Source organism: Aotus nancymaae, unplaced genomic scaffold, assembly GCF_030222135.1.
Source record: "Aotus nancymaae isolate 86718 unplaced genomic scaffold, 86718_ANA_hifiasm-v0.15.2.pri h1tg000002l, whole genome shotgun sequence".
Classification (NCBI taxonomy): domain Eukaryota; kingdom Metazoa; phylum Chordata; class Mammalia; order Primates; family Aotidae; genus Aotus; species Aotus nancymaae.
The window spans coordinates 9163947-9180362 of NW_026988413.1; the positions used below are offsets into that span (position 1 = coordinate 9163947).

General features: G+C 46.9%; 1 protein-coding gene across 1 annotated transcript in view; it reads right to left on the reverse strand.

The window, feature by feature from the left end:
• Window positions 1–16143, reverse strand: part of ZNF398 (zinc finger protein 398) — a 32105-nt gene extending 15962 nt beyond the window's left edge. Inside the window, exons 1-2 of the mRNA XM_021665239.2 lie at window positions 16096–16143; window positions 8960–9355 (exon numbers count right to left, since the gene is read on the reverse strand). Of these exons, the coding sequence (XP_021520914.1) occupies window positions 8960–9355; window positions 16096–16119 (420 nt within the window). The 5' untranslated portion in view covers window positions 16120–16143. The remainder of the gene's footprint in view (window positions 1–8959; window positions 9356–16095) is intronic.
• Window positions 16144–16416: the final 273 nt, after the last annotated feature.

The following is a 16416-nucleotide window of genomic DNA, read 5'->3' on the forward strand; positions in this document are numbered from 1 at the left end:
TTTGAGACGGAGTTTCGCTCTTGATACCCAGGCTGGAGTGCAATGGCGCGATCTCGGCTCACCGCAACCTCCGCCTCCTGGGTTCAGGCAATTCTCCTGCCTCAGCCTCCTGAGTAGCTGGGATTACAGGCACGCGCCACCGTGCCCAGCTAATTTTTTTTGTATTAGTAGAGACGGGGTTTCACCATGTCGACCAGGATGGTCTCGATCTCTTGACCTCGTGATCCACCCGCCTCGGCCTCCCAAGGTGCTGGGATTACAGGCTTGAGCCACCGCGCCCGGCGATTGTAGCTCTTTTCCAAGCACTTAACCTATAGGTTAGCTGACTTTTTCAGCCTCCTGGGACCTGATCTGTCTGCATCTCAGCCAACTGCCACACTTGTATTCTCAGGATATTTTCTAACTGAGCACCAGAATTCTCTTTTTCAGCCCTTAAATCTGCTACTGCAGCCTCCGAATATTTTAATTTCTAAAACAAATGGACTTTTTCTCAAACAAGTTCTTCCTCCACTTATTTGCTGTCTTTTGTGAGATCAACACTAAGCAGCTAGTTATATAGTTCTACATCTTTCCCCAGGTTTGCAATCTATAATTCAGACCAGGTGTACTGGCTCATGCCTGTAATCTCAGCACTTTGGGAGGCCAAGGCAGGAAGATCATTTGAGCTCAGGAGTGAAACCAGCCTGGACAACATAGTGAGATCCTGTCTGTACAAAGAAATTTAAAAATTTGCCAGCTGTGGTATTGCATACCTGTAGTCCCAGCTACTCAGGAGGCTGAGGCAAGAGGCTCACTTGAGCCTTAAGGCTATAGTGAGTAAAGATAGCACAACTGCACTCCAGCCTGGATGATAGAGCAAGACCCTATCTCAAAAACAAACAAACAAAAAAACTCTCTGATTCAAATTTTAGGTTTTTTCCTAAACTACATGCAAATTCTTCTTCCTAGTGTTTTGGATTCTGACTTAAGAAATCCATGTTTATAGCAAAGCTTACAGCTCTATACTTTTCTACTTTTTCATCCCAATTGGAAAAACACTGGAGTTTCTAATTCTTGTTATATTTGGGCTCCTAACAATTCCAATTTATTTTTTTGGAGTTAATACCTACAGCTTCATTTCTTCTAAGTCCTTAGTTTTTCTACTAAGTCCCGTCTTAGTTCTTCAAGCAGGAGCTGAAATTTTTCCTGGTATGTTTGTTTTTCATTTAATAGGCACTTGAGCACTTTTTGCAACTTTATGTACTCATCCTGCCACCTTGTATGCTTGTGTGTTAGGCATTCAGAATCTGGTAACTAGTTGTTTTTCTTTTTCTTTTCTTTTCTTTTTTTTTTTTTTTTTTTGAGACAGGGTCTCACTCTGTCACCCAGATTAGGGTGTAGTGATGTGATCATGGCTCACTATAGCCTTGACCTCCTGAGCTCAGGTGATCCTCCCATCTCAGCCTCCTGAGTAGCTGGGACCACAGGCGCACACCACTATGGCTAGTCAATCTTTATAAACAAAATTTTTGTAGGGATGTGTCTGGCTATGTTGCCCAGGCTGGTGTCCAATACCTGGCCTCAAGCAATCCTCCAACCTCAGTCTTCCAAAGCTCTAGGATTTCAGGCTTGAGTCACCACACCTGGCCTAAAAACTAGTTTTTACCTTCCATCAATTAATATTTTTTATAAGTCAGATTGAGAACTTGTCAGCTCATTGTCTCTACTAGGAAAGAAAAAAGTTGGGAAAGCGTCCTGTTGGCAAGGAGACAGAACAAAGAGGAGGAGGGAGAGATAGGATGAAGAAGAGGGAGAGACATGGTGAGAAGGGGAGAGAGACAGGGTGAAGAGGAGAGACAGGGTGAAGAGGTGGTGGTGGGGCAGGGAGAAGGCAGGACAAAGAGGAGGGGACACAGTGCCGAAGGGGCAGTGGGGAAATCTGAGTAATCCAGGGAGAGCTCCAAAGGTGAAGAGGGCAGCATTAGGGAAAGCCCACCTCCTCCTGACAGGCCTCCTTGGGATGCGTGGCAGAGACACCACCTCAGCCAGCAGCCCACCCTCACGCCAGCCCCCTCAGTCAAAAATTCTTTACTATTGACTAAGTGCCTACTGACTGCAAAAAACTTTATGGGGTACTGAAAGGATACAGAAAAAATAAGACACAGACCAACCTGTAGGAGTTCACAATGTTTTTAAGAATAAAGGTGATAAACTCTAAAGCTATGAGCTTCAGGAGAGTGGAGGACAGTACTTCTAAAGTTACTCAGAGTTAGATACAAATGCAAGGCAGTATTTTTTTTTTTTTTTGGAGACCAGTCTGAAAAAGGAGTTTCGCTCGTTGCCCAGGCTGAAATGCAATGGCATGACCGCGCCACACCGCAACCTCTGCCTCCCAGGCTCAAGCAATTTTCCTGCCTCAGCCTCCTGAGTAGCTGGGATTACAGGCATGCACCAACACACCCAGCTAATTTTGTACTTTTTGTAGAGACGGGTTTTCTCCATGTTGGTCAGGCTGGTCTCAAACTCCTGACCTCAGGTGATCCTCTTGCCTCGGTCTCCCAAAGTGCTGGGATTACAAGAGTGAGCCACCACACCCAGTCACAAAGCAGTATTTAATTCACAAAAGAAAACGTTCTGAGTATCCACTACATACAAGGTTTTCTCTAAGCATTAAGATAATTAAAATATGGTTTCTGCCCCAAAGGGGAATATGACTATCCACAAACTAATGACATGGATAAGACATTTTAGAAATAGATCTATAATAGGGCTGACATGACTCTAAAAGGCTTGCGAGGCTGGGCGCAGTAGCTCACACATGTAATCCCAGCATTTTGGGAGGCCAAGGCGGGCAATCACCTGAGGTCAGGAGTTCGAGATCAGCCTAACTAACATGGAGAAACCCCAATCTACTAAAAAAATATACAGGCCAGGCGCAGTGGGTCATGCCTGTAATCCCAGCACTTTGGGAGGCCAAGGTGAGCAGATCACAAGGTCAGGAGTTCAAGACCAGCTTGGCCAGCATGGTGAAACCCCGTCTCTACTAAAAATACAAAAAAATTAGCCAGGCATGGTAGCGCATGCCTGTAATCCCAGCTACTTGAGATGCTGGAGGAGGGGAATTGCTTGAACTTGGGAGGCAGAGGTTTCAGTGAGCCAAGATCATGCCACTGCATGATCAAGTGTGGGTAACAGAGCAGGACTCCATCTCAAACAAACAAACTAACTAACTAACTAACTAACAAAATTCGCTGGGCATGCTGGCACATGCCTGTAATCCCAGCTACTTGGGAGGCTGAGGCAGGAGAATCACTTGAATGCAGTAGAGGATGTTGCGGTAAGCCAAGATTATGGCATTGCACTCCAGCCTGGGCAACGAAAGCAAAACTCCATCTCAAAAAAAAAAAAAAAAAAAAAAAATGTGACAAGCCGGGGATGGTAACTCATGCCTGTGATCCCACAGCACTTTGGGAACCAAAGGCGGGTGGATGGTCTGAGATCAGGAGTTTGAGACCAGCCTGGCCAACATAGTGAAACCTCGTCTCTACTAATAATACAAAAAATTAGCCGGGCATGGTGGCAGGCACCTATAATCCCAGCTACTAGGGAGGCTGAGGCAGGAGAATCGCTTGAACTCAGGAGGCAGAGGTTGCAGTGAGCTGAGATCACACCACTGGACTCCAGCCTGGGCAACAAGAGCAAAACTCCATCTCAAAAAAAAAAAAAAAAAGAAGAGATGCAACTTTGGCTAGCCCTAATGGGAATGGAGAAAACATTCAAGCAAGGGAAACTAAAGAGTGCATTCAGAGGAAAACTGTAAATTCTGCCTAGTTAGGGTTAAGACTGCATGTAGGGAATGGCCATATGTGGAAAAGAATCCCACTTCCTAGAATAGACTGGTCTAAAGCTAGGTGCTTATCCCTAGGCAAAAATGGAAAAGTTCTTCTGTGAAGAAATATAAGCGTTTTCTAGAAAAATTAAGATACTCGGCTGGGTGTGGTGGCTCATGCCTGTAATCCCAACACTTTGGGAGGCTGAGGCAGGCAGATCAACTGAGGTCAGGAGTTTGAGACCAGCCTGACCAACATGGTGAAACCCCATCTCTACTAAAAATACAAAAACTAGCCGGGCATGGTTGTGGGAGCCTGTAATCCCAGCTACTCAGGAGGCGGAGGCAGAAGAATTGCTTGAATCTGAGAAGCTGAGGCTCCAGTTAACTGAGATTGCACTGTTGCACTCCAGCCTGGGTAACAAGAGCGAAAGGGGAGGGGAGGGGAGGAGAGGGGAGGGGTACTCAGTGTGGACACTATCATATAACACAAAGCTTTCCTCATCATGGTGTTTAAGTTGTTTATCATAACGGCTCTACCTCCTCCCACCTGGCAGCTTTCTACAGTTTGATTCTTGAATATGAAGTAACTACCAAGTATCCATGACCATTTAGAGAAAGGCTGTGATACGAACAAGAAAAACTAAAATAAAAGGAGGAAAAAAATAACCACAAAAAAAAACAAAAATAATTAGGGAATAGAATTTTTTAAAAAGTAAATTCTCTAATTAGCAATCCCATAATATCTGAGAAGCCATTACACCCATAAAATAAAAACAAGATACAGCCGGGCATGGTGGCTCATGCCTATAATCCCAGCACTGTGGGAGGCTGAGGCAGGCAGATCACGAGGTCAGGAGATCAAGACCATTCTGGCTAACATGGTGAAACCTTATCTCTACTAAAAACATAAAAAATTAGCTGGGTGTGGTGGCATGTGCCTATAATCCAAGCTACTCGGGAGGCTGAGGCAGGAGAATCACTTGAACTCGGGAGGCAGAGGTTGCAGTGAGCCAAGACCGCACCACTGCACTCCAGCCTGGGGACAGAGCAAGACCCTGCCTCAAAAAAGTAAATAAATAAATGCATACATACATACAAGATGCTATGGAAAAAGGATAATGGGAGAACAAAAGACTCCTTATAACCAATATATAGTCATTTGCCACATAACAACATTTGAGTCAATGACAGACCATGTATACAACAGTGATGGTCCCATAACATTATAATGAAGCAGTATTCCATTCTATCTTAGAGTTTGTTCACTCACAGATATCTGAGTATCCTCCCTGTGCAGAATTCTACAGAGGTGCGTACAAGGATAAATCTTGCTCTTGGACTTACAGGCTGCTAAAGGGATAGAATAGTAATGTCTTCAGATTAGTGAGGGTAAAAGGCTATAAGGACTCAGAGAACAATGATTTTAGATGTCAGACATTGGGGAAGGCTTTGTGATAGGTGGTATTTGAATTGCCCTTTAAGGATGGGAGGAAGGACATTCTAAATGGACGCAACATGACCAAGTCAGGAGACATGATGGGGCAGGTACAGAAGAGGAGTTCATCCAATTTGGGGAGGGTGGGGTGTGAGAAGAGAGCAATGAGTGTTAGGATTGGGTCAGGCTTCAAGGAGTCTGGATTTTATTGAGTTGGTAATGGGGAGCTGAAGAATTTTGAGCAAAAGAGTAATCTGATTCTAGGTGTGATTTGGGAATACTAATAAGAATTATACTGTAATTTTTTGGGGGGTTAGGGCATGGGGTATGTTAAAAGGTTTCGAGTGAGACCAAGGAAGAGCCAGTGAGGACCTACCTGACTGACTGGGTGCAGCCGCAGTGGGAAGGAAGCAACAGACGAGACCAGACCAAGAAACAGTCACAGGATGTGATGTTGTGGAAAGGAGGGACCGTGTGTGAATCCTGTCAGCCTCCACAGCTCTCAGCACAGGTGCTTGGCACATAGGTGCTCAGCAAACGTTTGTTGAATGAGCAAGTACAATAGGAAGCTCAGAGTTGTCTGAAATAGGGAAGGCTTCTATAGAGGAAGGATGACTTGGTTCTACTTCTGGTTTCCCTCTACTAATGCTAGGGAAGCCCAGCAAAGATGATGAACTTAAAGTACTGCCCTACTTCTGGCCTCTAGGTGGTCCTTGTTCTGCCTAATTGCTCCATGCCAGGGCACTTTAAAGTGAAGTGAATCTATATGGAGCACCTATGGAGATTGGCCCTCTTTTGCAAAGGAAAGATCTTTCGGTTAGAGAACTGCATGGTGGCAGAGGACACATACCAGCTTCCTATAATAATCATACATGCAAGTTTCCTGTAATTAACTATTAATCAATCTAATTCTTCAGTTGTGAATATAATCAAACCACCAAGGATTACTCAATATTTGAAAAAAACTAAGAGAAGCAAGATGAAAAAACACTACAAATAATACCAGAGGGGGGAAGAAAATAAGCTAAACCACAAACAAACCTCTAATATATATTCTCAGCAAAATTTGAGCAGATATTCCTTCCAAAAAAAAAGATATTTAGGCTGCTTTAAACTAGAAGCAAAAATTCAGTATAATCTATAGGTTCACAGAAAGAAATAAAAAATTTAAAAATGTAAAAATGGGAGAACATAAATATTAAAAATCTAATGCATAATAGCTAAAATAAAAATTAACAAAAATAGACATATGAGATATCAAACTAAAAAACTTCAGTATAGCAAAGGAAACAATCAAAAAAGTGCAGAGACAATCTGCAGAATGGGAGAAAACATTTGCAAACTGTACATCCAACAAGAAATTAATATCCAGGGCACATGTATCCCAGAACTTAAAGTAAAATAAAAATATTTTTTAAAAAAGAAATATCCAGAATATACAAGTAACAAACAATTTAATAGCCAAACACAAATAACCCAATTAAAATATAAGCAAATGAACAGACATGCCTCAAAGGAAGACATATAAATGGCCAACAAGCATATGAAAAATGTTCAATGTCATTTATCATCAGGAAAACTCAAATCAAAATTTCAATGAGGCCAGGCACGGTGGCTCATGCCTGTAATCCAGCGCTTTGGGAGACCAAGGCAGGCGGATCACAAGGTCAGGAGTTCGAGACCAGCCTGGCCAACATGGTGAAACTCCATCTCTACTAAAAATACAAAAATTACCTGGGCGTGGTGGCACACGCCTGTAATCCCAGCTACTCGGGAGGCTGAGGCAGGAGAACCGCTTGAACCTGGGAGGCAGAGGTTGCAGTGAGCTGAGATCGCGACACTGCACTCCAGCCTGGTTACAGAGCAAGATTCCATCTCAAAACAAACAAACAAAAGCCACAATGAGGCCAGACACAGGGGCTCACTCCTGTAATCCCAGCACTTGGGAGGCCAAGGCAGGTGGATCACTTGAGCTCAGGAGTTCAAAACCAGCCTGGCCAACATGGCAAAACCCCCTCTCTACTAAAAATACAAAAATTAGCTGGGCACAGTGGTGGCCACCTGTAATCACAGCTGCTGGGGAGGCTGAGGCAGGAGAATGGCTTGAACCCAGGAGGCAGAGTTTGTAGTAAATTGAGATTGCGCCCGGCCTATAATTATTATTCTTAATGCCTTATTTCCTAATTCCCATCAGTAAGTCTTATTGTCAATTCTACCACCAAAACATTCTCTATCTGTCCATTTCCCTCCATGTCTACTACTGCTACCCTCACCTAAGCCACTTACATCCCTCCCTGTCTTAGTATTTCCTCCCTTCTTCAGTTTCTGCCCCCATGATCCATTCTCCACAAAGCAGCCAAAGGGATTCTTTCAAAATATGAAACCAGGCTGAGCCCAGTGGCTCACGCCTGTAATCCCAGCACTTTGGGAGGCCAAGGAGGGCAGATCACAAGGTCAAGAGATCGAGACCATCCTGGCCAACATAGTGAAACCCCATCTCTACTAAAATATACAAAAATTAGCTGAGCATGGTAGCGCGCACCTGTAGTCCCAGCTACTCGGGAGGCTGAGGCAGGAGAATTGCTTGAACCCAGTAGGTGGAGATTGCAGTGAGCCGAGATTGCGCCACTGCACTCCGGCCTGGCGTCTGGCGACAGAGCAAGACTCCAAAGTGCTGGAATTCCAGGTGTGCTACGTCTGGCCTCACAGCTTTAGAACATTTTTCTTTTTTCTTTTTTGAGGCAGTTTCACTCTTGTTGCCCAGGCTGGAGTGCAATGATGCGATCTTGGCTAACTACAAACTCCACTTCCCAGGTTCAAGTGATTCTCCTGCCTCAGCCTCCCGAGTAGCTGGAATTACAGGCGCCGGCCACCATGCCTAGCTAATTTTTAGTACTTTTAGTAGAGATGGGGTTTCACCACATTGGCCAAGCTGGTTTCGAACTCCTGACCTCAGGTGATCCACCTGCCTCGGCCTCCCAACGTGCTGAGATTACAGGTGTGAACCACCACACCAGATCCTTTTTTTTTTCTTTTGAGAAGGAGTTTTGCTCTTGTTGCCCAGGCTGGAGTATAATGGCATGACCTCGGCTCACCAACCTCCAACTCCTGGGTTCATGCGATTCTCCTGCCTCAGCCTCCCAAGTAGCTGGGATTATAGATGTGCACCACACCTGGCTAATTTTTGTATTTTCAGTAGAGACAGGGTTTCACCATGTCTCTACTGAGTTTGAGGCCAGACTGGTCTCAAACTCCTGACCTCAGGTGATCCAACTGCCTTGGCCTCCCAAAGTGCTGGGACTACAGATGTGAGTCACTGCACCTGGCCTCAAATTGACTGATTTAAATGACGTTTATGTAGTTTCCTCACCAAGATCCTGGCACACAAGTTAATGAAGAAGGAAGCAGTTCATAGGTAATGGATAGGAGAAAGCTAAAGAGAAAAAAATCCATCTATCAAATAGCCAACTTTGGTCTGAAAAGAGGTTTCCAATCTGAATCTTGGCACTCTAATTGGGTATTAAATTGAACATAAAATGCTTCCCAAATAGATAAACATAAAACAACTTCATGATTCTTTCAGTCTAAGACATTTTAAGAAATTTTAAAGAAATTTTAAAAGAAAATAAAAATAACTGAATGACCAAGACTATCCCTTACTACTAGTGTAAGTTCTGGTAGTACCACTTTACATCTAGAAATGAAGGTATTACCTTTGGGATATCTCCCTTAATACCTGGAGGGAGCCGCAGGATCCAGAAGTTCCTGTTGCGCAGCAGGTTCTCCAAGTTCTCCAGCCGCCTCTGCAGCAGCCCGTACTCCTGCAGTAGGGTTCCTAGCACAGCCCACTTGCCCTCCAGCTGGTTCCCAAGCTCAGTCACTGTCTTTTCACAGCTGGCTAGTTTCTTCTCTGCTGTCCCTGTCCGGCCTTCTAGGTGTAAGAGTCGCCGGCTGTGGACCTCCACCTTCCTCTCTATAGCCTGCACGGCAGCCACCACTGTCCACAGAGAGATAGCTGCTGTCTGCAGATGTGCCTCATTTGCTGCTGGGGGTGTAGGAAGCTGAAGGGGCTGCAGGGATGTAAGGCACTCAGAGTCCCATTCAGATGCCTGCATGCAGTGGAAAGATGGAACAAGACATTGATCGTTAGAAGGAACCTTAACTCCAAACTAAAATCAGATAAGGACTGCTTAACTGTCTAGCAGAGATTAATCTGAATATAGTTTTAGTACTGCCTGTGTATGCCTCATCTTTCTGGAGCTCACTGGCATCAACAGCCAAGAGACCTGCTTTGGTGGTTCAGGGATAGATTGGGTAAGACAGTGAATTAATGAAATTGGCTCTTGAACTAGTCTGGTATATTTCCTCCGATATAAGGTCTAGCTTAGGTAGCTGCAGCATCCTCTAAAGGCAAATGTGCACAAAGATCCTTTCCAGGCCTCACTAACCCAGTGCCCTCTGATAAATCCATTATAGACTTATGCTCCAGCCCCGTCAATCACCCTGTTTACAAACCACAAACACACCATTCAGTAATGGCTGAATAAACAAAGAATCTTGAATCTGAAGAAAACATCAGAGCTGTTTTCAAATAGTTGAGGATTACAAAACAGAAGGCAGAACAGTCTAATTTAATCTTATACTATGTTACTCCAGAGGGCAGAACTAGAACCAACATAAGGAAATTTTCAGGCAGGCAAACTTTGGCCTACAATAAATACATTTTTGATTTCCTTTTAGAGACGGGGTCTCAGGGTCTCATTATGTTGCCCAGACTTGTTCGCTCAAGCAATCCTCCTGCCTCAACCTCCCAGGTAGCTGGGGCTACAGGTGTGTGCCACTGTGATCCACTAATAAATATTGAACTATTAAAAAAAAAAGAAATTCTGGCCAGGCAGGGTGGCTCATGCCTGTAATCCCAGCACTTTGGGAGACCAAGGTAGGTGAATCACCTGAGGTTGGGAGTGCAAAACCAGCCTGCACAACATGGTGAAACTCATCTCTACTAAAAATACAAAAATTAGCTGGGCATGGTGGTGCACATCTGTAATCCCAGCTACTCGGGAGGCTGAGGCAGGAGAATCACTTTGACCTGGGAAGCGGAGGCTGCAGTGAACCAAGACTGCATCACTGCACTGCAGCCTGGGCAACAGAGGGAGACTCTGTCTCAAAAAAAAAAAAAGAGGTCGGGTGCAGTGGCTTATGCCTGTAATCTCAGCACTTTGGAAGGCCAAGGTGGGCAGATCACCTGAGGTCAGGAGTTCGAGACCAGCCTGACCAACATGGAGAAACCCTGTCTCTACTAAAAATACAAAATTAGCTGGAGGGGGTGGTGGCATATGCCTGTAATCCCAGTTACTCAGGAGGCTGAGGCAGGAGAATCACTTGAACCTGGGAGGTGGTGGTTGCAGTGAGCCAAGATCTCGCCATTGTACTCCAGCCTGGGCAACAAGAGCAAACAAAAAAATCTTTAAGAGAAATCACATTATTTTATACATGATTTTAGAGTCTAAGAGGGACAGTTTAAATATTATCCACTTATCATTTGAACCCAGGAGGCGGAAGTTACAGTAAGCCAAGGTTGTGCCACTGCACTGCAGCCAAGGCAACAGAACGAGACTCCATCTCAATAAAAAAGAAAATTTTTGTTGAACGAATGAATAAATAAATAGGCTTGCATGTAAACAAGCTACTTCAGGGCTGTCTTCTATAGCTTAATTTTTTTTTTTTTAATATTTAGAGACAGGGTCACCCAGGCTGGAATGCAGTGGCATGATCATAGCTCACTGTAACCTAGAACTCCTGATCTTTCCAAGAAAATAAAAGGCTGCTCTAAAATAATTTACTTTGAAACAAAGGTAGTATAAAGGGAAGAAATTCCTACAACAAATAGGAGGTTGGACTAGGATGACCTATACAAAGCCTTCTAATTCTATGAACTTGATAAGCTACTCTCTGACCACAACCTCCCATCTTTCCAGCTCACCCACTACCTTATTCTCATTTCACCTAGTCCTTTGACCATTCCATTCACTCCTGGTTTATCTACCTGTTCCTGGCCTCTTTTTTTTTCACCAGTTATCACTTCAATCACTTCCAACCCCTCTTCTCTAATGTCTTTCTGTCTCACCTGCTCAGCTAATCTCTGGCCTTGAATCAGTCCAATCATTCTTTCTCCATTCCAGTAAGCAGACAAGTAAGTGTGACTAGAAGAAATCACCAGGTAAACTGCTGTCACCCCACACTAATGGTTTCTAAGCTTAGTGGGAACCTCAACACTGACTTGTGCCCTCCGTGCTGCTTGTCCCATTCCATAAAGTGGCTACTGCAAAGCCTCAGCACAGTCCTTCAGCTTTTAGTACAGTTGTCTTCAAACTAACATGCATAAGAATCACCTGGAGATCTTGTCAAACTACAGATGTTGATTCAGTAGGTCTGTGAGGAAAACTGAGATTCTGTTGGGTTTTGTTTTTGTTTTATTGAGATGGGGGTCTCACTGTCACCCAGGCTGGAGTGCAGTGGTGCAATCTCAGCTCACTGTAACCTCCATCTCATGGACTCAAACGATCCTCCCACCTCAGTCTCCTGAGTAGCTGGGACCACAGGCACACACCACCATGCCCCACTAATTTTTGTATTTTTGGTAGAGGCAGGGTTTCACCATGTTGCCCAGGCTGGTCTCAAACTCCTGAGTTCAAGTGATCCGCCTGCCTCAGCCTCCCAAAGTGCTCCAGGCATGAGCCACAGTTCACAGCCTGAGATTCTACAGTGGTTCACACCCGTATTTTTAACAAACTCCCAGGTGATGCTGACACTGAGTAGTAAGATTTGTCAGCCGCAGCCCCCACTCTCAGATGACATAGCCTCTGACTTTAAGAAGAAAATTAATCAGACCTAAATTCATTCAACTTTCTCTTCATATTCCTTCTCCCTTCAAACTTATCAGTAACTTAATCTAAGCTTTATTCTTTACTTCCTAAGAAAGTTTCATCCTATTTAAATCTTAACTCTCCACATTTGCTTCACTTATGCCAACCCCTTCCACCTTTTTGGGTAGGTTGTTGTTGTTTTTTGAATCGAAGTCTCGCTCTGTCACCCAGGCTGGGAGTGCAGTGGCATGATCTCCACTCACTTCAACCTCCGCCTCCCAGGTTCAAGCAATTCTCCTGCCTCAGCCTCCTAAGTAGTAGCTGGGACTACAGGCACTCAATGCCACACCCAGATAATTTTTTGTCTTTTTAGTAGAGACGGGGTTTCACCGTGTTGCCCAGGCTGGTGTCGAACCCCTGAGCTCAGGCAATCTGGCCCCCTATGCCTTCCAAAGTGCTGAAATTACAGGCATGAGCCACCAAGCCCGGTATTACTTTCTTTTTTTAGTATCCATCTGTTTCCTGATTTTTCTCCATAAGGTATACTGGCATTGTTCAATACCATAGCCACTACCTACATGTGGCCACAGAGCACCTGAAATGTGATTAGTTCAACTGAGATGTGTTATGAGTATAAAATACATGAGATTTTGAAGACTGAGGATGAAAAAAATTTTTATTTATTTATTTATTTGTGTGTGTACTTGCTTGAGACAGGGTTTCACTTTATTGCCCAGGTTGGAGGGTAGTGGCAGGATCACAGCTCACTGCAGCCTTCACCCCCTTGGCTCAAGCACCTCCCACCTCACCCTCTTGAGTAGCTAGCTGGTAGTACAGGTAGTACCACCATGCCTGGCTAATTAAAAAATTTTTTTTGGCTGGGCACAGTGGCTCACACCTGTAATCCCAGCACTTTGGGAGGCTGATGCAGATGGATCACAAGGTCAAGAAACCCAGACCATCCTGGCCAACATGGTGAAATCCTGTCTACCAAAAATACAAAAATTACCTGGATGTGGTGGCATGCACCTGTAGTCCCAGCTACTCAGGGGGCTGAGGCAGGAGAATTGCTTGAACCTGGGAGGCAGAGGTTGCAGTGAGCCGAGATCACGCCAGTGGGTGACAGAGCAAGACTCCGTCTCAAAAAAAAAAAAAAAAAAATTATTTTTGGCCAGGCGCAGTGGCTCACGCCTGTAATCCCAACACTTTCAGAGGCCAAGGTGGGTAGATCACAAGGTCAGGAGTTCGAGACCAGCCTGGCCAACACAGTGAAACCCCGTCTCTACCAAAAATACAAAAATTAGCTGAGCTTGGTGATGGTGGGTGCCTGTAATTCCAGCTACTTGGGAGGCTGAGGCAGGAGAATGGCTTGACCCGGGAGGAGGAAGTTACAGTAAGCGAGACCATGTCACTGCACTCCAGCCTGGGTGACAGAGCGAGGCTCTGTCTCAAAAAAAAAAAAAAATTGTCTTTTTGTAGAGATGGAGTCTCCCTAGGTTGCCCAGGCTAGTCTTCAGCTCCTGGGGTAAAGCCATCTTCCCACAGCAGCCTCCTGATGTGCTTGGAATAACAGGCCTGAGCCACCACCACGCCCGGCCATTAATGTTTTAAATTGATTACATGGTGAAATAATGTTGTGCGTATATTGAGTTAAATAAAGATATCATTAAAATTAATTTCACCTATTTTATTTATTTATTTATTTTGTGGGACAGAGTCTCACTCCGTCACCCAGGTTGGAGTGCAGTGGCACCATCTTGGCTCACTGCAACCTCTGCCTCCCAGGTTCAAGCAACTCTCTGCCTTAGCCTCCCAAGTAGCTGGGATTACAGGTTCCACCATCATGCCCAGCTAATTTTTGTATTTTTAGTAGAGACGGGGTTTCACTACCTTGGCCAGGCTGGTCTTGAACCTCTGACCTCATGATCCACCCACCTCGGCCTCCCAAAGTTCTGCGATTACAGGCGTGAGCCACCATGCCCAGCGACCTATTTCTATTTTTTTTTTAACTTTTCAAAAGTATTTTTTTTTAATTTTAGAGACATGGTGTGGACTGCCTGGAACTCCTGGGCTCAAGCCATTCTTCTGCCTCAGCCCCTGGCCTAGCTGTGACTACAGGCATGCACAACACAGTGCCTGGCTTTTACTGTCTTTTTCTTTTTTGAGACAGAGTTTCGCTCTTGTTGCCCAGGCTGGAGTGCAACAGCACAATCTTGGCTTACCGCAACCTCTGCCTCCCAGAGGATTCAAGCAATTGAATCAAGCGATTCTCCTGCCTCAGCCTCCTGAGTAGCAGGGATTACAGGCAGGTGCCACCACGCCTGGCTGTATTTTTAGTAGAGATGGGGTTTCTCCATGTTGGTCAGGCTGGTCTTGAACTCCCAACTTCACGCGATCCGTCGGCCTTGGCCTCTCAAAGTGCTGGGATTACAGGCATGAGCCACCACGCCCCGGCTTTTTACTTTTTAAACGTGACTTCTAGAGAATTTAAGCAGGGATGTCCAATCTTTTGGCTTCCCTGGGCCACATTGGAAGAACTGTCTTGGGCCATACATAAAATACACTAAGGATAGCTGATGAGCTTTAAAAAGAAAACAAACGATGGGCCGGGCGCGGTGGCTCACGCCTGTAATCCCAGCACTTTGGGAGGCCGAGGCGGGTGGATCACGAGGTCAAGAGATCGAGACCATCCTGGTCAACATGGTGAAACCCCGTCTCTACTAAAAATACAAAAAATTAGCTGGGCGTGGTGGCGTGTGCCTGTAATCCCAGCTACTCAGGAGGCTGAGGCAGGAGAATTGCCTGAACCTAGGAGGCGGAGGTTGCGGTGAGCCGAGATCACGCCATTGCACTCCAGCCTGGGTAACAAACGGTCCATGCATAAATCTCATAATGTTTGAAGAAAGTTTATGAATTTGTAAGCAGCATTCAAAGCAGTCTTGGTCCACATGCAGCCTGGGGCCGTGGGTTGGACAAGCTTGAGTTGGAGTTTTGTATGCAGCTTTTTTTATTGGCCAGAGCTAGCAGAGACACAGGATCATCTACCATACCACCTACACACACACACACACACACACACACACACACACATGTTGGAAAAAAAGGAAAACAGATCCAAGAGTGGAGGTGGCACTCCCCTCTGTTCTATCCCCCACCCATTGCTCTGCTTCCTCCTTTTCCCAGTCACCCCGCGTGAGCCAGTGTGGCTCCTGATCCAGTACAATGGCTTTGCTAGAGGTGACCAAAGGCCTCTTGGGTGGCAAATGCGATGAGTGCTTTCCCCGCCGCCTGACCGTTCCCTGCTCATTCTACGGGGCTGCGTACAGGCGCGGCCCAGTGGCCTCGGTCGCCCAGGCAACAGGCCGCTGCCGGCCCCCCTCAGGCCTTGGCAAACACCCGCGAATGAACCGCCACGCACGCGAGGCCACTCCGGCCTCGGGGTCCGCACCAGTCATTCATTCGGCAGATATTTCCGGAGGGCCTCCCGCGTGTCCCATGTTGGGGTCCGGGAGCCCGGGCGACACACAGCGTGGCGAGAGGGCGCCTCCGCACACTGAATGCCGCCCGCGCCACCTCTCAGGTTGCTGGTGACGACTGCTCCTGCAGCCGCGAGAATGGCTGACGGCTCCCAAGCCCAATCCCGCTTCCAGCGTCTGGCAGGCAGGCGTGGGGCTGACACGCAGCGGGCACCCCCTCGGCTTCAACCCAACTGCGGGGCCCCGGGCCTCACAGCCGCCTGCGCGTCTCCTCAGATCCCCGCCCCAGCCTGGTGTCCCCGGGTGGGCGGCTTCACACCCACCCGCCAAGTCCTCTCACACGAGGCTGCAGCCGCCAAGCCCGGGGCGACAGGCGACGTGGCCGCGGAGATCCGAGGACGGCGCCTGTGCCTGGCCGCTCCCCGCCCGCCCGCCTTCCTCTCTCGGGGTCTGGGTCGCTGATACCCTCGGGAGCTCACAACACTCGCGCGCGGCCGCCCTTACCGGAGCCGGGGCCGCCTCAGCCATGGCCCTGCGCTGTCTGATCCGAGCCTCGGGAGTCGCCGCCGCCGCCGCGCGCGGCCCCACGAAGGCCCCGCCGCTGGGTCCTCTCCACAGGCGGCGCCGACCCGGCCCTGCCTTCCCCGCACTGCCGGGACTCACGCGGCCGTCGGGGCTCAGGAGCGCAGGGACGCGGCAGAGGCACGGGGCGGCAGGCGGCGGGTCAAGCTGGGGTCGCGAAACAGGCTCCGCCGCACTTCGCCCGCAGCGGCCCCCCAGCTGGCGCTTTGTGGGCAGCGAGTGCACCGGGAACCGCGCGGGCCT